General features: G+C 47.1%; 1 protein-coding gene across 5 annotated transcripts in view; it reads right to left on the bottom strand.

The window, feature by feature from the left end:
• ap2a1 (adaptor related protein complex 2 subunit alpha 1) overlaps positions 1 to 9,567 on the bottom strand; it is a 76,419-nt gene extending 66,852 nt beyond the window's left edge. For all 5 annotated transcript variants that reach the window (XM_080217675.1, XM_080217676.1, XM_080217678.1 and 2 more), the window contains exon 1: positions 9,370 to 9,567. In XM_080217675.1, coding sequence (XP_080073801.1) covers positions 9,370 to 9,436 — 67 coding nt within the window. In that variant the 5' untranslated portion in view covers positions 9,437 to 9,567. The remainder of the gene's footprint in view (positions 1 to 9,369) is intronic.
• Between the last annotated feature and the right edge of the window lie 12,337 nt (positions 9,568 to 21,904).

The following is a 21,904-nucleotide window of genomic DNA, read 5'->3' as shown; positions in this document are numbered from 1 at the left end:
CAAACTAGGAATCTAACCTGGGTCCCAGGCTCTGTGGGGCAGCAGTGCTAACCACTGTGGCACTGTGCTCCCTCAAAGGAAAACAGGACCGTTCTCCCCAGTATGTGCTGGTAATCCAGAATGGAATTTTTAAAATACGCCAGAAATACTCAGCATGTAAGGCAGCATCTGGGAAAGGAACAGAGCTAAAGTCTCACTGTTCCAACGAAAGGTCTTCAACTCAAAACCGTGTCTCGCTCAGAAGATGCTGAGGGATTATTGCCTGTTCCCCAGTGTCCAGTGGCCGATATTTATCCCTCAAATCAACACCGGGAAAAAAAAATGATCTGGTCATCATCACATTATCTCTACACCCTAGCTATGACTGTAACACTACATCATGCACTCTCTCATTTCCCTCTCTATGAACGGTATGTTTTATCTGTATACACTCTTCACTGTATGTTAATACATGTGACAACAATAAATCAAATCAAAATCACTGTTTGCGAGGGAGCTTGCAATGAGCAAAATGGCTGCTATGTTTGTTAAATCATAACAGCGACCGCCCTGCAGAGAGTAATTCATTGGCTGGGACATCCTGAGATTCTGAAAAAAAAGGTGCTTGAGAAATGCAAGTATTGCTTTTTGTTTTAAAAAATCCATGACATTTTTCCCAGGTGGTCACGTTTCTAGAGGATCACACTAATGTTGTGGCTGCATCCGGAACCATGGAAAACCAGTTTAATAACAGGACACAAAATAACTGCAGTAGACTGAAGTTTCAACAATGGAAACAGCCTGCCACCCTCAGTCTTTCATTATAGTTTTGATGGAAGATTTGGGTGGGTGGGGGGTGGCCTTAATCACTGAAAACTTGCAGCTGGGATTGCTGTTCATAGGAGCTGGTGAACCATCAGGGCTGCACTGAATTTTGTAGAATTATATGGTGAGAATTTCCTGCTGGTTTCTCACCGTGGTTGGACCATTCGGAGGGTGGAGGGAGGCGAGGCAGCCTGGAATCATACATCACAGGAGAAGGCCATCTGGCCCAGCTCATCTGCACTAATCATCATACCCAATCCTGTGTACAGTTTTGGTCTCCTTACTTGAGAAAAGGATATAATAGCACTGGAAGGAGTGCAGACGAGATTCACTAGTCTGATTCTGGAGTTGAGGGGGTTGGCTTATGAGCAGAGGCTGAGTAGACTGGGGCGATACTCATTGGAATTCAGAAGAATGAGTGGAGATCTTATAGAAACATAAGATTATGAAGGGAATAGATAAGATAGAAGCAGGGAAGTTGTTTGCACTGACAGGTGAAACTAGAACTAGGGAGCATGGCCTCAAAATAAGGGGGAGCAAATTTAGGACTGAGTTGAGGACGAACTTTTTCACCCAAAGGGTTGTGAATCTGTGGAATTTCCTGCCCAGTGAAGCAGTTGAGGCTCCCTCATTGAATGTTTTTAAGGCAAGGATAGATAAATTTTTGAACAGTAAAGGAATTAAGGGTTATGGTGAGCAGGCAGGTAAGTGGAGCTGAGTCCACGAAAAGATCAGCCATGATTTTATTGAATGGCAGAGCAGGCTCGAGGGGCCAGATGGCCTATTCCTGCTCCTAGTTCTTATGTTCTTATCCCTGCTTTCCTACAGACTAGCTCTTCCAATATTGATCCACGCCATCTTCAAAACTATTCTTATTTTCCACTAGAAACAGCATGAAATGATATCACTACTTAGAAACATGGAAACTAGAAGCAGGAGTAGGCCATTTGGCCCTTTGAGCCTGCTCCACCATTTGCTTTGATCAAGGTTATCAAATTCAATATCCCGATCTCCCCCCACCCTTTAAAGATTACTTATTGTCACAAGTAAAGGCTTACATTAACACTGCAATGAAGTTACTGTGAAATTCCCCTAGTCGCCACATTCTGGCGCCTGTTCGGGTCAATCACCTAACCCTCCCCATCCTCCCAATATCTCTCGATACCTTTAACCCCAACAGCTACATCCAATTTCTTCTTGAAATCATACAATGTTTTCATAGAATCCCTACGATGCAAAAGGAGGCCATCTGGCCCATCAAGTCTGCATTGACAACAACCTTACCCAAGCCCTATTCCCATAACCCCTCATATTTACCTTGCTAATCGCCCTGATATTAGGATTAATTTAGCATGGCCATTCAAGCTAACCCGCACCTCTTTGGACTGTGGGAGGAAACCGGAGCACCCAGGGGAAACCCACGCAGACACAGGGAGAATGTAAAAACTCCACAAAGACAGCGACCCGAAGCTGGAACTGAACCTGGGTCCCTGGCACTGTGAGACAGTAGTGCTAACCACTATCACCAAACTACTCAACTATTTTCTGTGGGAGTGAATTCCACACATTCATCATTCTCTGGGTGAAGAAATTTCTCCTCACCTCGGTCCGAAAAGTCTTATCCTCTTATCCTCAAACTTTGATCTCTACTTCTGGACTCCCCCACCATCAGGAACATTCTTTCTGAATCTACCCTGTCTAATCCTGTTTGAATTTTATACGTTTCTATGAAATCCCCTCTCTCTTCTGAATTCCAATAAATATAATCCTATTTCTTGCTGTGGAATAGGGGAAAGGCTAAACATCTCAGCATTTTTAATAGTTTCACAGGTAAAGAAACAATTTAGTCCAAAATTCGACTCCGGTTCTGTGACAAGGTAGTGGAACTCAGACAGAATCTAGCAGGGAAGCAATAACAGGTGTCATGCTCCTGATCTAGTAAAGGGCAGTTGTAATGTACTTGAAGTCTGTCAAAATTGATCCTCAGGCTTGTGGTCAGATGGGTATTAAGGGTAAACAAGGAGAGAAACTCTCTGCTGAGCTTTGAGTTTGATTATTTTTCAATGACCAACCCCGAAACGGAAGGTGCACACTTGGCCTTCACACAGGACTTCCTGGTGGAAATACTATTCTACCTATAATTGAATAGTACCTACGCACGCCATCTAGAATCTCACATGCAGAAAATTTGCAACTAAATTGTTGGGATTGGAAAATGTTAAAATTCTCAGGGACCTTGTTGTCACTGTATACAAATCACAGAAAGTTAACATGGAGGTACAACAAGCAAGTCATAGAAACCCTACAGTGCAGAAGACAGCCTTTCAGCCCATCACGTCTGCAACAACAACAATCCCATTCCAGATCCTATCTCCACAACCCCACATATTTATCCTGCTCATCCCTCTAACCCATACATCCCGGGACACTACGGGCAATTTAGCACGGCCAACGCACCCACCCTGCACACCTTTGGACTGAGGGGGAGGAAACCGGAGCGTCCGGAGGAAACCCATGTGGACACGAAGAGAATGTGCAAACTCCACACAAGCTGGGAATCGAATGCAGGTCCCTGGAGCTGTGAAGCAGCAGCACTGACCACTGTGCCACCATGCTGCAAATCATTAGCAAAACAAATGACATGCTAGTCTTCATTACAAAGAAACAGTGAGTACACGACTGAAGAGTCCTGGCTGCAAATGTGTGGGGCATTAATAAGATCCTGTCCCTGGAATACCATGAATAACTTTTGTCTCCTTATCCAAGAAATGATATACTTGCCTTGAAGATCACAACATTAAGGTTCACTCGACTGGCTGAAATGAGAGATGGGGGGAGACTGAGAAGCCCATACCTCCTTAAGTTTCAGGATAATAGGAGATGATCTCATTGAAACATCTATAATCCTTATGGGGGTAAATCGTTCAGATACTGGGTGGATGCTTCCCAGAATTGTTAGAACCATATTCTTATTCCAGAGTGGGAGAATAAAGGTTGGCCATTTTGGATTGGGATGAGGAGAAATTGCTTTACTCAAAAACGTTGTCTCTCTCTGGATTTTTTTTGTTTCAACTCTCTCACTTGATGTGGGCATCACTGGCTGGGCCAGCATTTATTGCCTGTACTTAACTGCCCTCGAGAAGATGGTGGCGAGCCACTTACTGCAGCCTCTGTAGTCCGTGTGGTGTAGGTACACCCTCAGTGCTGTTAGGCAAGGCAGTCAGGAATTTGACACAGAAACTGCGATGGAACACCGATACATTTTCAAGTCAGCATGGTGAGAGTGTTGGAGTGGAACATGGGTGGTGCTCCCATATATCAGATGCCCTTGTAGAGGCCGTGGATTAGGAAGGTGTTGTCAAGAGAGGCTTGACAAGTTGATGTAGTGCATCTCACAGATGGCACATCCAGTGCATTGGTGTTGGAAGGGCCGAATGTTTAAGGTGATAGATGGATTGCCAATCAAGGAGGCTGTTTTGTCCTAGATACTGCCAAACTTCTGGAGTGCTGTTGAAGCTGCACTCCTCCAAGCAAGCGGAGTGCATTCTATCACACTCCTGACTTGTGGGCTTTGGGGAATCAGGAGTGAGCTTTTTGCTGCAGAATCCCTAGCCTCTACCCCTAAAGCCACAGCATCTATATAGCAGTTGACTAGGAACTAGTTTAATTTCTAGTCAACTCCCAGGATGCTGATAGAGGGGAACTGAGCAATGGCAATGCTACTTAACGTCATGGGGCGATGGTGGGATTCACTTTTGTTGGAGATGGTTGTTGATTGGCATGAATGCTACTTGCCACTTACTGGCACAAGACTGAATGTTATCCCGATCTTGCTGAAGATGGGTACGGACTGCTTCAGTACCTGAGGAGTCGTGAATGGTGCTGAACACTGGTAATCATCTGCAAACATCCACATTCCTGACCTTATGAAAGCAGGAAGGTCATCGATGAAGCAGCTAAGATGTTTGGACCTAGTACACTATTCTGAAGAACTCCCGGGACTGAGATGATTCACCAACTCCACAGCCAACTTGGATAAGTGTGTGGTTATTCACTTTGGAAGCAAAAACAAGGCAGCAGATTACTACCTGAATGGCTGAAAATTAGGAGAGGGGAGTGTGCAGCGGTACCTGATGTCCTTGAGCACCAGTCACTGAAGGGAAGCGTGCACATGCAGCAGGCGTTAAAGGAGGCAAATGATATGTGAGCCTTCATTGCGAGAGGTTTCAAGTACAGGAAGAGGGATGTGTTATTGCAATTAGACAGGCTACACCTAGGATAGTGTGTGCAGTTTTGGTCTCCTTATCTGAGGGTGCTCCTGCTCTCGAGGGAATGCAGCGAAGGTTTACCAGGCTGATTCCAGGGATGGCGGGACTGATGTATGAGGAGAGGTTTACAAGGTTAGGATTGTTTTCGCTAGAGTTCAGACAAATGGGGGGTGGGAGTGGTGAAGGGATCTCATTGAGACTTTTGGGGGCGGGGGGGGAAGGAGAAGGGTTGTGGAGGAGTCCAGAACCAGTGGTCATAGTCTGACAATTCAGGATAGACCATTTAGGATGGAGAGGAGACATTTCTTCACCCAAAGAGTGGTGAGCCTGTGGAATTCAATATCACAGGAAGTAGTTGATGCCAAAACATTGAAGAGGCGGCTGGATATAGCACTTAGGGCAAACGAGATCACAGGTTATGGGGAGAAAGCAGGATTGGGCTATCGAGTTGGACAATCAGCCATGACCGCGATGAATGGCAGAACAGGTTCAAAGGGCCAAATGGCTTCCTCTTATCTTCTATGTAACTTCTTTTGCTGTCAGTATGATTCCAACCAGTGGAAGTTTTCCCAGATTCCCATTAGCTCCAGTTTTGTTAGGGCTCCTTGAGACCACACTCATCAAATACTGCTTTGATGTCAAGGAAAGTCAGTCATTCTGACCTCGAGTTCAGCTCTTTGTCCATGTTTGAACAGTGGCTGGAATGAGGTCAGGAGCTGAATGGCCCTAGCAGAGCACAAAATGAGTATTAGTGAGCAGGTTAGTTTTTTTTTTAATTCCTTCTTTCACAGGCAGTGGAAATTATTGTCTATGTTAAAGATTTTACTGTCCATCTCTAATTGCCCTTCAGAAGATGGTGATGAGTCATCTTCTTAAACTGCTGCACGTCATAGGTACTTCCACAGTGCTGTTCAGGAGGGATTCCAAGATTCTGATTCAGCGACAGTGAAGGAATGGTGATCTAGTTCAAGTTATGATGGTGTACGGCTTGAAGGGGAGCTTCCACGTGGTGGTATCTCCATGCCTCTACTGCCTCTGTCCTTTTAGAGGTTAGAATCATATAATTGGAAGGTGTTGCGGACAGGGTACAGATCTGGACAACTTTCCACATTGCTGGGTAGATGCCAGTGCTGTAGCTGTGATGGAACAGCTTGGCTTGTGACGTGGCTAGTTCTGGAACACAAGCCTTCAGTCATATTGCCGTCAGGGCCCATCGCCTTTGCAACGTCTTCATTCGATTCTTAATATAATGCAGAGTGAATCGAATTGGCTGAAGACTGACATCTGACAATTGTGATGCTGAGGAGTTCAGGAAGAGGCAGAAATGGATTATCCACTGGGCACCTCTGATTGATGCAAATGCTTCATGGTCTTGTCTTTTGCACTGATGTGCTGGGCTCTCCCCAGGAATGGGGATAGAATATTAAATCCTACAGCGCAGAAGGCGGCCATTCGGCCCATCAAGTCTGCGCCAACCACAATCCCACCCAAACCCTATCCCCATAACCCCATGCATACACCCTAATTAGTCCCCATGACACTAAGGGTTAAATTAGTATGGCCAATCTACCTAACCTGCAAGCACATCTTTGGATTGTGGAAGGAAACTGGAACAGCCGGAGGAAACCCACGCAGACACGGGAGAATGTGCGGACCGCACACAAACAGTGGCCCAAGTGGGGAATCGAACCCTGTGCCGCCCAGAGCTTGTGCAGCCTCCTTCTCCAGTGGGTTAATTGTCCATCACCATTCACAACTAGATGTGGCAGGACTGCAGAGTTTAGAAATGATTGCTTAGCTGCTTCCATTGTTTGGCATGCAAATAGCCCTCACTGCTGCAGAGAGCTGTGCATGCTCAGTTGTTCAATATATACAAGTATCCATATTCCAGTCATTATGACAGTGTGGTAGTGCAGGAAGATGGAGTTGAGGAAGGTCAACATGACCATACTGATGGTGAAGTAGATTGAATGACATAATTCTACTGCTATTTCTTATGCTCCAAGTGAGATACTGATGGCTGGTACAATGCAGACACAGTGAGAAGTCTCACAACACCAGGTTAAAGTCCAACCAGTTTATTCGATGGTAATCCCACGAGCTTTCGGAAATGCTGTTCCTTCGTCAGGTGTGTCCAGAAGCTTGTGGGGTTACTATCAAATAAACTGGTTGGACTTTTGGTGTTGTGAAACTTCTTACTGTGTTTACCCCAGTCCAACGCCGGCATCTCTACACAATGCAGACGTACAGTAGAGCTTATAGCAAATGAAACAGCAAAGCAAGAGGACAATCTTTCAAACCTAAACCACCGATCACGGTAGACAAATCAGAAACCGATTTAATTCAGCAATTTTGAAGAGGTTCAAGCGGACATGGGGATGTTTAAATATCGCTTGCCTATTTTGGGATTGAGCCAAAGTGTTTGACCTGGGTATGGGGTTTAATGTGCAAACTGCATGATGCATGCAGACAGCCAGCACGAAGGCCAACATAAGTGTTGCTGGTCCTTTTGCAAAATTGGTCCGCCACCAGTTTGAAAGCCGGATCAGCAAAGATTACCTCAGAAGGGAAAGTGAAGTGTGGAGTCATTAACATTTACCATTGGTCACATATCAAAGCTGTACATGTGACCCTGATGTTGGTGGTCAAGGTTCAGTACCAATCAAGCCTATTGAGAAACTAAGAGCCAGTACAACTAGGAACATTTACAGCAAGACTGCAGTAGCTTGTGCTGCATTAACCAGAGATTTTGTGATGAATGCACTCTGGAACTAGAAAACACTCTTTACCAAATTTGCCTTACTGTAGTGCCGTTACTGTGTTAACCCCAGTAATCAATCTCACCTATTTTGTCCTGTCCCATTCAAGGGGACCGAATCTCGTGGATTTACCCTTCAGACAGGCCATTTCCACGCATTTAACCCACCTTCAAAGCACTCTACTTCATTTTTAGCACAGGTACTCTTTTCTGCATTTAGCACTTCCTTGTCCTACTTAGTGTCCTGGATTGGCCAGGGCAAGGAACAAATACAGGATTAGACTCCTGGTTTCTGGGTTGTCAAATAATGACAAAAGTAGAGGGCAGCACAAGGTTTGATCTGCTGCGTTACCGGCGATGCTCCCCATCCTCTTTAAAATGGGAGTGCACTGCCCATTGACAGGGAACTCCCACTTGGCAACTGATACCCTTCCTGCCCAATCCAACTGGTGAACAAACCATCAAGCGTGACCCCTCCCCCCTCCCAAATGCTTCCTTACTGCCCCCCCAAACTCTTCAGCTGGGGGTGGGAGGGGAGAAGAAAGATGCTCTCCCCCCCATCCTGCCACCCAGTAAGGGGCACCATCACCCCCACCGTCATCCTGCCATCCAGCAATCACCCCCACCGTCATCCTGCCACACAGCAAGTGGCACCATCACCCCCATCCCATCATCCTGCCACCCACTGAAGGGCATCAACACCCCCATCCTGTCAACCTGCTACCCAGCAAGAGGCATCATCAACCCCCCACCATCATCCTGCCACCCACTGAAGGGCATCAACACCCCCATCCTGTCAACCTGCCACCCAGCAAGAGGCATCATCACCCCCCCCACCATCATCCTGCCACCCACTGAAGGGCATCAACACCCCCATCCTGTCAACCTGCCGCCCAGCAAGAGGCATCATCACCCCCCCACCATCATCCTGCCACTCAGCAAGGGGCATCATCACCCCCCCATCATCCTGCTGCCCAGCAAGGAACACCATCACCCCCTTCTCCTCACGTCATCCTGCCACCAAGGGAGGGGCATCACCACCCCTGCCACAGCCAACCCGCCCACCCACCCACAATGGAAGAGTCACCGGCCCACGACGGCATCCGAGAGAAGCTTCTGGAAGGACCGCCGCCGGGAGGTGACAACACTCCGCATCATTGGGATGGAAACACGCCGCCCCCTCCCCGCCGAAAAATTTGCATTTGACAGAAACTGTGAATGATCTGCCAGAGTTATTTGATTAAATTGGGATTTTATATATTTTCAAAGGAAGGTGGCTGCCATGGCATCGGCTGAAAATTTGACAGGAATTATTAATAATGTACATGGATTAGATAAATTATTTAATTAAATAAGAGGGTTTGGGTCATTTCAATGGGGGGGTGGGGCAGGTTAAGGATTGGCACAGATTAAAGGAATTATCTAATTAAGTGAGAGTTTTATGGCTTTTCAATGAAGGTGGTGGTAGTGGGGAGGGGGGGTTAGGTCAATTATTAATGGGCTGAAGGGCCTCCTCCCAGTCCATCTGCAACCACTTACAGTTCCTAATGTCCGAGATAAACACCGCCAGCCCCCTCATCCCGTCGCCTTTGGATACCGCCGGCATCTTCTCGGCTCGCTCTCCCTCTCTCTCCCCACACTCAGACCGCCTCGAACGGCAGGATCTTTCTCTCTCTACAATGGAGAGATTCACACACCAGGCCTCGGTCCGCCTGTCACTGGGGAGGGCGCCTGGATCAGCAGGCCGGAACTGGGCGGGAGCCTGGCCTCGCCCGCCTCTCTCACACATACAATCCCCGCCCCCCTTCAGCTTCCCATTGGACAGCCTGCCCGTCCATCTTAACTCCTTCCCCTTCCCCATTGGACATCTTGCCCGTCCATCTTAACTCCTTCCCCTCCCCATTGGCTTAGAGGCTATCAATCACTCCTTGTCCTCATTTCCATTGGCTCATTACTTGTCGGTCACGAAGGAGGCGGGACATCCTGGTCTTCGCCACATCCTCAACACGCCCCTCCATACGGATTGGTCAGCCTCTATGTCAATCGGGCTGCTCCCTTTCAGCCTATTGGTCTAACTCCACGTCAATCGGTGGCAGCGATTGATTCTATTGGTTGGCGCTAGCTACGGTCACACCCATTAGGGGCGGGCGCTATTAATCCGCGCCCTGACTGGGGGAGGCCGTAATCAATCAGTTCTTTGGCTCCTTGGATTGGTTGGGACAATGATCATGGCGGTAGGAGGGGAAGACGGTTGTCAATGATCTCAGGGATCAGGCGGGCGGGGGAGTAAACCGCCATCGCCTCCATGGCTCCCATCCGAATCCCGAACGGAGCAGAAAGGCACACATCTGGTCGGCTTTCGAGGGCGGCGGCAGCGGATAAATTCTCCCATCCGGTTGTTATTACCAAATGAAAACCTGAGATTGGCTGAGCAATTGGATGGCGAGCTCTTGCCTGTCGCGGATTGGTCCATCCTGCTGTCAATAACACGGGACCGCGGGCTGATTGGCCCTCAAAGCTGTCAATCAGAGTGGTCCCGCCTAGTTCCCGCCCCCAGGCCGCTCAATGCCAACTCCCTCCAAAATGAAGAGGATGCCAATATAATGAAGTGCTTCCTATGATGTCCAATTAATCAATGAACAAATCTCAGCTCCAGATTGCAAAGTTAAGGAAAATGAGTTATATTTTAGGGCTCAAGACAAGAAATGCATAAAATTTACTGAATCAGGCCATTCAGCCGAACTCATAGAATCATAGAAACCCTACAGTACAGAAGGAGGCCATTCAGCCCATCGAGGCTGCACCAACCACAATCCCAGCCAACCCTACCCCCATATCCCTGCATATTTACCCACTAATCCCTCTGACATACACATCTCAGGATGCTAAGGGGCAATTTTAGCATGACCAATCAACCTAACCCACACATCTTTGGACTGTGGGACGAAACCGGAGCACCCGGAGGAAACCCACGCAGACATGAGGAGAATGTGCAAACTCCACACAGACAGTGACCCATGCTGGGAATCGAACCCAGGTCCCTGGAGCAGTGAAGCAGCAGTGCTAACCACTGTGCCACCGTGCCGCCCATCATAGAATCCCTACAGTGCAGAAGGAGGCCATTCAGCTCATCAAGTCTGTACAGAACACAATCTCAGCCAGGCCCTATTCCCAAGTTCTGAGGTCTTGAAAGATGCAAGATAAATGCCTTTTGTTGTAAAAGTCTAGATGCAATAATGACTCAATGTCAAATGTCAGAAAGAGCGCAGTTAGAATTCATAGAATCCCTACAGTGCAGAAGGTGGCCATTCGGCCCATTGAGTCTATACCAACCACAATCCCACGCGGGCCTTATCCCCATAACCACGTACATTTGCCCTAGACAGTCCCCTTAGGGTCAATTTATCATGGCCAATCCACCTAACCCGCACACCTTTTGGACTGTGGGAGGAAACCGGAGGAAACCCATGCAGACATGGGGAGAACATGCAAAATCCACACAGACAGTGGACCCGAGGCCAGAAATCGAACCCAGGTCCGCAGCGCTGTGAGGCAGCAGTGCTAACCACTGCTGCCGTGTCAAGATGTGTGGGTTAGGTGGGTTTGTCATGGTAAATTGCCCCTTTGTGTTAGGAGGATTAGCAGGGTCAATGCCTGGGGTTACGGGGGGGTGGGGGGGGTGGTATATGGGGAGAAACTCCGCACAGACATTGACCCAAGGCCGGAATTGAACCCGGGTCCTTGGCGCTATGGGGCAGCAGTTCTTAACACTGTGCCATCGTCCCGCCTATAACTCATATTAAGGAATATGAGTTACCAATTGCGGCACAATTACACAGCAATACATAGAATTTACAGCACTGAGCCATAACATTCAGCCCAACTAATGTTGAGTGAGCTGAATTTAGGAGTTCTGAATTGAATTGATTTGATTTATTATTATCACATGTATTGGGATAAGGTGAAAAGTATTGTTTCTTGTGCTATACAAAGCATACTGTTCATAGAGTACATAGGCAAGAAGGAAAGGAGAGGGTGCAGAATGTCGTGTTAGGGTGTAGTGAGAGGTCAGCTGAATATATGGCAGGACCGTTCAAAAGTTTGGGAAGAAGTTGTTTTTGAGTTGGTTGATACGTGTTTTCAGACTTTTGTATCTTTTTCCTGATGGAAGAAGGTGGAAGAGAGAATATCTATGTGTGTGAGGTCTTTGACTGTGCTGGCTGCTTTCCTGAGGCAGTGGGAAGTGTCCATGGAGTCATTCTCCATTCACCTCGCCCCATCATCATGTTATTCTATTCTTCCTTCTTGTGTTTCCATATCTTTCGCTGAAAGGCACCCATGCTAATTTTTAAAAATGATCTTAAGGGGATGTCAACACCACCAGTTTTCATTGCCCATCCCTAATTGCCCTCGAAAAGGGAGCTGTTGTAGTGAGGACTGCACTCTAACCACTCTCTGGATTAAAAGAAACACGGATCCAGTCAGAAACAAGAAGTCGCCAAGGCTTCTTCCACAGCATCTTCCAAACCCGCAACCCATCTGGATCACTAATGCACTTTAGGGAATGAAATCTGCCATCCTTACCTGGTCTGGCCTACATGTGACTCCAGAGCCACAGCAGTATGGTTGACTCTCAAATGCCCCTGGCCAACTAGGGATGGGCAATAAATGCTGGCCCAGCCAGCAACGCCCATGTTCCACAAATGATAAAAACCCTCGACCATCTGGAAGAACCAGGGCAGCAGGTGCATGGGAACACCACCACCTGTAGGTAGCTGTTGTAGTGAGAACCACATCTAACCACTCTCTGGGTTAAAAGAAAGACAGACTCACTCAGAAACAACAAGCCACCAAGAACAGCATCTTCCAAACCCCCACATCATCCTGACATGGAAATATATCGGCCGTTTCTTCATTGTTGCTGGGTCAAAATCCTGGAATTCCCTCCCTAACAGTGCTGAAAGTGGTCTTGTAGGGATTCTATGATGCTATGGTTCTTACACTACGTGGGCTACAGCTCAAGAAGGCAATTCGCTATTGATTTCTCAAGGACGATTAGCAACGGGCAATAATTTTTTGGGGGTGGCACAGTGGTTAGCACTGCTGCCTCAAAATGCCAGGGACCTAGGTTCAATTCCTTGGGTATGTGTCTGTGTGGAGTTTGCACATTCTCCCCATGTCTACATGGGTTTCCCCCTGGGTGCTCCCACAATCCAAAGATGTGCAGGTTTGGTGGATTGGCCATGCTTAATTGACCTTAGTGTCAGGGGGGATTAGCAGGGTAAATATGTGGGGTTACGGGAATAAGGCCTGGGTGGGATTGTGGTCAGTGCAGACTTGATGGGCCAAATGGCCTCTCCTGTGCTGCAGGGATTCTTTGATTCTATAAATGCTAGACTTGATAACAATGTCCACATCCCATGAACAAATAATTTTTTTAAAAACTGCATCTCCCGCCAACAGAACATGACAGTGCAAGTTGATGTCAATACTGACTGTCCATGTGCACTTGTCCATGCACACATGCACAGAGATCCAATGATGTCTCAACTGTCCACAGGACAATGTAACAGAGATACAGACATCAATTTGGAGAATTAATCCCCCGCAAAGACAGAAAACAACCTCCCTTCGCTTGGGAAAAATCCCACCAAAGGTTTGGGAAGTGTGTCAGAGAGGGAAGGTCTCGATAAGTACTACAGCTGAGGAATACTGAGATTAATTGTTGCTGCTGGAGGGAATTAAGAATAAGGTCAGAAGGTTGACACCATGGACCGTATTAGGATCACTCGCAATTATATTATAGATCAACATTCTTGTAACAGTGAATAGTGCATTAAAGTAACGTTAGTTTATTTAAGTAGGCCTACATTAACACTGCAATGAAGTTACTGTCAAAATGACCTAGTCATTTTCAGGTACAATGAGGGGCAATTTAGCGTGGCCAATCCACCTGACCTGCACATCTTTGGACTGTGGGAGGAAACCGGACCACCCAGAGGAAACCCACACAGACATGGGGGAGAACGTGCAAACTCCACACAGACAGTGACCCAAGGCTGGAATTGAACCAGGGCCTCTAGCGCTGTGAGGCAGCCGTGCTAACCACTGTGCCACGGTGCTGCCCATAACATAACTGCAATTCTCTGGCAGAGCATCTTACTCAAGTCCTCTCTCCAACCCTATCCCCATAATCCTGCACATTGACCACGACTATCCACCTAACTTACACACTTTGGGATACTAAGGGGCAATTTAACAAGATCAGCCTCCCAACCTACACATCTTGGGACACTGAGGTGCAATTTAGCATGGCCAATCCACCTTACCTGCACATCTTGGAACACTAAGGGGCAATTTAGCATGGCCAATCCACCTAACCTGCACATCTTTGGACACTAAGGGGCAATTTGGCATGGCTAATCTGTCTAACCTGTCCATCTTTTGAGTGCAGGAGGAAACCGGAGCACTGGAGGAAACCCACATAGACATGGGGAGAACATGCAAGCTCCATACAGACAGTGACCCAAGCCAGGAATTGAATGTGGTCCCTGGTGCTGTGGGACCCAATTTATTATTTCCCTTTTGCTAATTTTATACAAGAAGAAGTTTCACAATGACAGGAGTTAAAAGTCAGTCAAAGAACTTCACATTTCCTGCTTTCTGGACCAAAATGCCACCTCATGGTCCAAACCCCCACCCAGAGTAAAACACTAGAACTGCGTGCGTATGCTCCGCATTGGTAACACATGCAGCCTTAAATAATCCAGTCAAATAAATTTTAAAAAAAGACTCACATGCAGGTAGCTCCTTCCATCACATCACCATGTCCCAAAATATATAATCACCAAGCAGAACCCAGTCACCATCCAGAATGAAGACCTGAGAAATTAACAGTGGTCGCCACAATCCAAACTCCTCTCAAAACTCTCAATCAGCAAAGACAGATTATCCAAAGATGCTTGGTTCGGTCGATTGGCCATGGTAAATGCATAGGGTTATTGGGAATAGAGTGGGGAGGGTGGTGTAAAACTTGATGGACCAAATGGCCACTATCATAGAATCCCTACAGTGCAGAAGGAGGCATTCAGCCCATTGAGTCTATACCAACTCTGGCAGAGCATCTCACCCAGGCCCTCTCCCCAGCCCTATCCCCATAATCCTGCACATTCACCATGGCTATCCACCTAACCTACGTATCGTGGGACAGTAAGGGACAATTTAGCATGGCCAATCCACCTAACCCGCACATCTTGGGACACTAAAGTGCAATTTAGCATGGCCAATCTATCTAACCTACACATGTTGGGACACTAAGGGGCAATTTATCAGGGCCAGCCCCCTTACCTATGCCTCTTGTAAAGAAGAGCATCAACTTGGTAACCAACACAAAGCCTGTTGAATTGTTGACATCAACTGGGGATGTGAACAGTGGAGTGAAGAGCCTGATAATTAAAATGAATGTTTCTGGACTTCCACGTCAATTTAAAGGGGGAACAGGGGGAAACCAAGCACCCAAAGGAAACCCACAAAGACACAGGTAGAATGTGCAAACTCCACACAGACAGTCTCCCAAGGGTGGAATCGAACCCATATCCCTGGGCTGAGACAGCAGTGCTAACCACTGTGCCACCTTGCCACGCCCATCCTGACATCTAGGCCATTTGCACAGTGGAGGCAATTCAGAAACAATGCCAGTATTTTGGATTCCAAACGTGGATACTCCAACCCATGTGCTGAGCTCACACCCGCCTATTTCCAACTCTGTAATGTCACCCAATGCTGCTCCTTCCTCCACTCACCTGCAACTAAAACTCTCATCCAGATCTTTGTGACTTCCAGACTCAACTATTCGAATGCATGCCTGGTTCTCCTTCCACCCTTTACGCTCCATCAACTTCAGATCATCCCAAACACCTGCTGTCTGCACCCTAACTCATCAAGCCCCCTCACCCCCTGTTCCTACCGATCTCCAATGGCTCCTCATTAAGCAACACCTCCATTTTAAAATTCTCATCCTCACTATCAAACCTCTCAATGGCCTTGCCTCTCCTTATCTCTGTCACCCCCTCTCACCAACCATCCCAGATGGATGGCACAGTGGTTAGTACTGCTACCTCACAGTGCCAGGGACCTGGGTTTGATTCCTGTCTTGGGTCACTGTCTGTGTGGAGTTTGCGTGTTCTCCCCATCTCTGCATGGGTTTCCTCTGAGTCCTTGGTTTCCTCCCACAGTTTGAAAGACAAACTAGTTAGGTGCATTGGCTGTGCTAAATTCTGCCTCAATTTTGATTTGGTTTACTATTGTCACATGTTTTAACATACAGTGAAAAGTATTGTTTCTTGCACGCTATACAGACAAAGCAAACCGTTCATAGAGAAGGAAAGAAGAGGGTGGAGAATTTAGTGTTACCGTCATAGCTAGGGTGTAGAGAAAGATCAACTTGATGCAAGGTAGGTCCATTCAAAAATCTGACAGCAGCAGGGAAGAAGCTGTTCTTGAGTCGGTTGGTACATGACCTCAGACTTTTGTATCTTTCTCCCAATGGAAGAAGGTGGAAGAGAGAATGTCTGGAGTGCTTGGAGTCCTTAAGTATGCTGGCTGCTTTGCCAAGGCAGTGGGAAGTGTAGACAGAGTCAGTGGATGGGAGGATTGGGCTACATTCATGACCTTTTGTAGTTCCTTGCAGTCTTGGGCAATGTACCCAAACAGGCGCCAAGGTGTGGTGATTAGGGAATTTTCATAGTAACTTTATTGCGGTGTTAATGTAAACCCACTTGTGACAATAATAAATAAGCTTCAAAGATATTTAGACTAAGCTGGTTAGGATTACATTCATTGGAGTTTAGAAGAGTGAGAATGAATCTTGTAGAAGTTTATAAAATTCTAACAGGATCAGACAGGATAGATTCAGAAAGAATGTTCCCGATAGTGGGGGAATCCAGAACTAGGGGCCATAGGGGATAAGGACTTTTAGGACTGAGGTGAGGAGACGTTTCTTTACCCAGACGATGGTGAATGTGTGGAATTCACTACCACCGAAAGTAGTTGAGGGCAAAATGTTGTGTGGTTTCGAGAAGAAATTAGATATAGCTCTTGGGGCTAAAGGGATCGAGGGATATGGGGGGGAAAGGGGGAAATCAGGATATTGGATTTGATGATCAGCTATGATCAAGATGAATGGCGGAGTAGGCTCGAAGGGCCGAATGGTCTCTTCCTGCTTCTAGTTTCTATATTTCTATATCTGCGCTCCCTTGATTTGGGCTAATTGAGTGCCCCTCACTTTCAGTCACTTCACCGTTGACAGCCGATGTCTGGAATTCCTCCCCCCCAGTCCAAACATTCTCCTCCCTTGCTTTAAGATGCTCCATAAAACTTCCCTCTTTCTGCAAGGTTTGGCCATTTGCCGTATTATTGTCTGAGACAGTTCAATTTTAACTGTTGCTTTATCATTCCCCTGGGAAGTCCAATTAATTTAAGAGTGCTTAAATATATGCAAGTCCTCGTTGAGTTGCACTTGGAAATCACTTGTGATTGAAGAGCCTCTGACTGTCATTTCAATAATCCCCCACCAGGAGTCACCGTATAGCACAGCCCGCTCCATGAGTACATTGGCCTCTGACAGATCCACACACTTTTTAAATTGGTCAGCTCCAGAAATAAGCCTTGCACCCACATTTTTGCCCTTGCAGTTGGCTTGTGCAGTCTGGTCCCAGTGGAGTGAATTAACCACAGAATTGTGGAATCCCTAAAGTGCAGCAGGAGGCCATTCAGCCCATTGTATTTTCACCACCTCAGAGCATCCCATCCAGGTCCTAATCCTGTAACCCCACATACTTAGCCTGCAAAACCCCCTAACCTGCACATCTTTGGACACTAAGGAGCAATTTACCATGGCCAATCCACCTAACCTGCACATCTTGGGACACCTGGGAGCAATTTAGCATGGCCAATCGACAGAACCTGCATATCTTGGGACACTAAGGGACAATTTAGCATGGCCAATCCACCTAACCCATACATCTTGAGACATTAAGGGGCAATTTAGCATGGCCAATCCATCTAACCTGCATATCTTGGGACACTAAGGAGCAATTTAGCATGGCCAATCCACAGAACCTGCATATCTTGGGACACTAAGAGACAATTTAGCATGGCCAATCTATGTAACCTGCACATCTTTGCACACTAAGGAGCAATTTAGCATGGCCAATGCACCTAACTTACACATGTTTGAATCGTGGGAGGAAACATGAGCACCTGAGGAAGCCCACGCAAACAACATGCAAACACAACACACAATCACCCAGGGTTGGGATCCCACCTGGGTCCCTGGCGCTGTGAGGCAGTAATGTTAACCACTGTGCCACCCTTTCATACCATCACCTGACCCCTCTCACATATCACCTCCCCTCGCTATGCACACAAACCTACACTGGACTCCAGGTCTAGTAATGCCTTGATTTTTTAAAAAATCTCTTGCCTCATGTTCCACCCCCCCCACCCCCAACCCAACCCATCTCATTTCCTCCCTATCTTTGTAATGTTGTCCAGTCTGAAAACAACTCATGATATCTATGCTCCGATTCTGGATTCTTATGCATCCCTTAATTTTCTTAACACCTTGTCTTGGCTTTCTGGGTTCCAAGCTCTGAAATTCCCTCCCTCAACTTTACCACACTACCTTTAAGATGCCCCTTAAAACCTACCTCTTTGACCGGGTCATGTGGCTTGATAGCTGCTTCATTGATTTGTAGCCTCACAAACTTCTTTCCTCTTCGGAGAGTGGGTGGGATGTGGGTGGGAAATGTTAGCAGGTGGGTTACCAATCTGTTGAACTGCATCATGAGCACTCCTTCTGTTACAAATATTGGGGCTTAGCCCCTTTAAGGGGATGGGTCATATGACCTGGGCTGAGCTGGTTGGGAACCACCATGAGTGGGCACTTGACATTTGGTGTGTGGAGCGAGTGGACTGAACAAAGCTCTGTGTTCCCTGACACATGGCTGTGGAGTAGCTCTTGAGGAGACACCTCCATACTCAAGAGATTTAACACTTTCCGTGTCCAGTTGCGGGATTTGGCTTGGAACTTCTGTCAGGGACGCTACCAATTGAACCATGCAAATATGCATTTGTAACGTTGGGCAGCGCAACGGCATAGTGGTTAGCACTGCTGCTTCACAGCAACAGGGATTCCGGGTTCAATTCTGGCTTGAGTGACTGTGCAGGGTTTGCAACCTGTCTGCATGGGTTTCCTCCGGGTGTTCCGGATTCCTCCCATGCTCCAAAGATGTATGGATTAGATGAATTGGCCATGCTACATGGCCCTTTAGTGTCCAAAGATGTGCAGGTTAGGTGGATTGGCCATGCTAAGTTGCCCCTCAGTGTCCAAATCTGTGCAGGTTAGATGGATTGGCCGTGCTAAATTGTCCCTTACTATTCAAAGATGTGTAGGTTGGGTGGATTGGCCATGCTAAATTGCCCCTTAGTATCCCAAAATCTGTAGTTTGTGCAGGGGGGGGGCGGAATTAGCAAGGTAAATGCATGGGGTTACAGGGATAGGACCTGAGTTAGATGCTCATTTGGCAAGTTGGTGCAGTGTCCCAAAATTGGCTGTGCTAAATTCTCCCTCAGTGTACCCGAACAGGAGTGTGGCGACCAGAGGATTTTCACAGTAACTTCATTGCAGTGTTAACGTAAGCCTACTTGTGACACTAATAAATAAAGTTAAAAACTTTTTCTTGTGAATCGCCTTGATATGTTTCACGAGGTTTAAAGGTGCTATTGTGCAAGTAACCTGGCCATGAGTCTGGAACACTCGTGTGAGGGAGGGAGTGCTTCCCGCTGACACTTGACAGGCAACCGTCACTCCTTGGGAAGTCACATTTAGTTGCCCGTCCACCCAGCAGTGAACCTGCTCTTTAAATCTCACACTCAGTAGATTCGGTGACTGAGTAGCTCTTTTGTCGGGTGTGGGCTGACAGGGAGGGGTGCTGTCACTGGGAAAGGAGACATTCTTCCCAATCAAGGTGTTTCCTGCAGCGCATCATCGCTGATTAGCGGAATCACACAGGGAAATGGGAATATGCCTGGCTTAAAACCACAGGTTTATTTCCCTTAAAGTTCCTGTCCTGCCTCTCGGGGGATCCTGTATTCCATATTCCTTTAACAAGGCCACACCGAAAAGCTAAAACAGTTTCCCATTCCCATCCAGTCTCAGTCTGGAGCTCACAGTCAGAGACTGGATTCAGAGTCAATTCCCCTTGTACGCCTCAGCTGCCTGTCACCAACAGTACCATTGTGGATATTTTCCGTCAGAAGTAGAATCACTACAGTACAGGAGGAGTTCATTTGGGTTTGTAACAGCCACAAACCCACCCAGGCCCGTAACCCCAGGCATCCACCCAGCTAGTCCCCCTGATACGAAGGGGCAATCCACCTAACCCGCACGTCTTTTGGAGTGTGAGAGGAAACCGGAGCACCCGGAGGAAACCCACGCAGACACGGGGAGAAAGTGCAAACTCCACACAGACAGTGACCCGAGGTTGGAATTGAACCGGGGAACCTGGTGCTGTGAGGCGGCAGTGCTAACCATTGTGCGGCCGTGCTGCCCCCCTCCCCACCCCCGCCACTCACCCACCCACCGCGATTCCACTTTCTCTCTGAGTGACACTGCTAATATTATGTGTAAATTAATATATGTTATATTTCATAGGATAACATGGTAGCACAGTGGTTAGCACTGCTGCCTCACAGCACCAGGGACCCGAGTTCAATTCTGGCCTTGGGTGACTGTCTGTCTGTCTCTGTTTGTTTGGGACACTAAGGGGCAATTAAGCATGGCCAATCCAACGAACCTGAACATCTTTGGGGTGTGGAGGAAACCAGGGCACCGGAGGAAACCCATGCAGACACAGGGATAACGTGCAAACTCCACACAGTGATCCAAGGCTGGAATCGAACTCGGGTCCCTGGCATAGTGAGACAGCAGTGCTAACCACTGTGTTGCCCAGTATGCTCTGAGAGAGTGTTAGCTTGGATTTTTTGTGTGTGTGTGTGTGACAATGGTTAGCACTGCAGCCTCACAGCGCCAGGGACCCAGGTTCAATTGCTGGACTTGGGTCACTGTCTGTGTGGAGTCTGCACGTTCTCCCCATGTCTGCGTGGGTTTCCTCCCACCGCCCGAAAGACATGCTGGTTCGGTGTGTTGTCCGTGCTAAATTCTCCTTCAGTGTACCTGAACAGGCGCCAGAGTGTGGCGACGAGGGGATTTTCACAGTAACTTCATTGTAGTGTTAATGTATGCCCACTTGTGACGCTAATAAATAAACAAAACAATTAAGCACTTTTACAGTGGGCAGGTAGAATAATTTTCGTTCCATTACCACGATGGACTTAACTCCAAATCACTGAGCTGGATAATTTAGAACAAATTGCTACATTAAGTGTTGTTGGGGCAAAGTACTTTTTAATCGTAACAAGAAGACTGCTGATTATGTGACATTCTAAACGCATTTGAGAGAATTATCAGGAAAAGTAATCCTAAATCCTGGACTAATACTCGGGAGCCATGAGTTCAAATCCCACTAAGGATGTCAGAAAATTTAAATTCAGCTTATTAGATAAATGTTAAAAAAAGAATCTGTCATCAGTAACCACATTAGTGCTGAGTTTTTGCAAAACAAAAGGCCTAATGCAGGAGGGAAGAATAGAATAAATGGCAGAACCCTTAGATGCATTAACATACAGAGGGATCATAGACATCATGGAATCCTACAGTGTAGAAGGAGGTCATTTAGCCCATCTGTACTGACCACCCAGACCCTATCCTCATAACCCCATGCATTTACCCTAGATAATCTCCCTGACACTAAGGTGCAATTTAGCATGGCCAATCCATCTAACCTACACATCTTTGGACACTATGGGGCAATTTAGCATTGTTAATTCTATCTAACCTGCACGTCCTTAGAGTGTGAGGGGAAACTGGAGCACCCGGAGGAAACCCACACAGATACGGGGAGAATGTGCAAACTCCACATAGACAGTGACCCAAGTGAGGAATTGAACCTGG

Source organism: Carcharhinus amblyrhynchos, chromosome 35 (genome assembly GCF_965287045.1).
Source record: "Carcharhinus amblyrhynchos chromosome 35, sCarAmb.v2.hapA, whole genome shotgun sequence".
Classification (NCBI taxonomy): Eukaryota; Metazoa; Chordata; class Chondrichthyes; order Carcharhiniformes; family Carcharhinidae; genus Carcharhinus; species Carcharhinus amblyrhynchos.
This window is presented reverse-complemented; position numbering and strand designations above follow the sequence as displayed.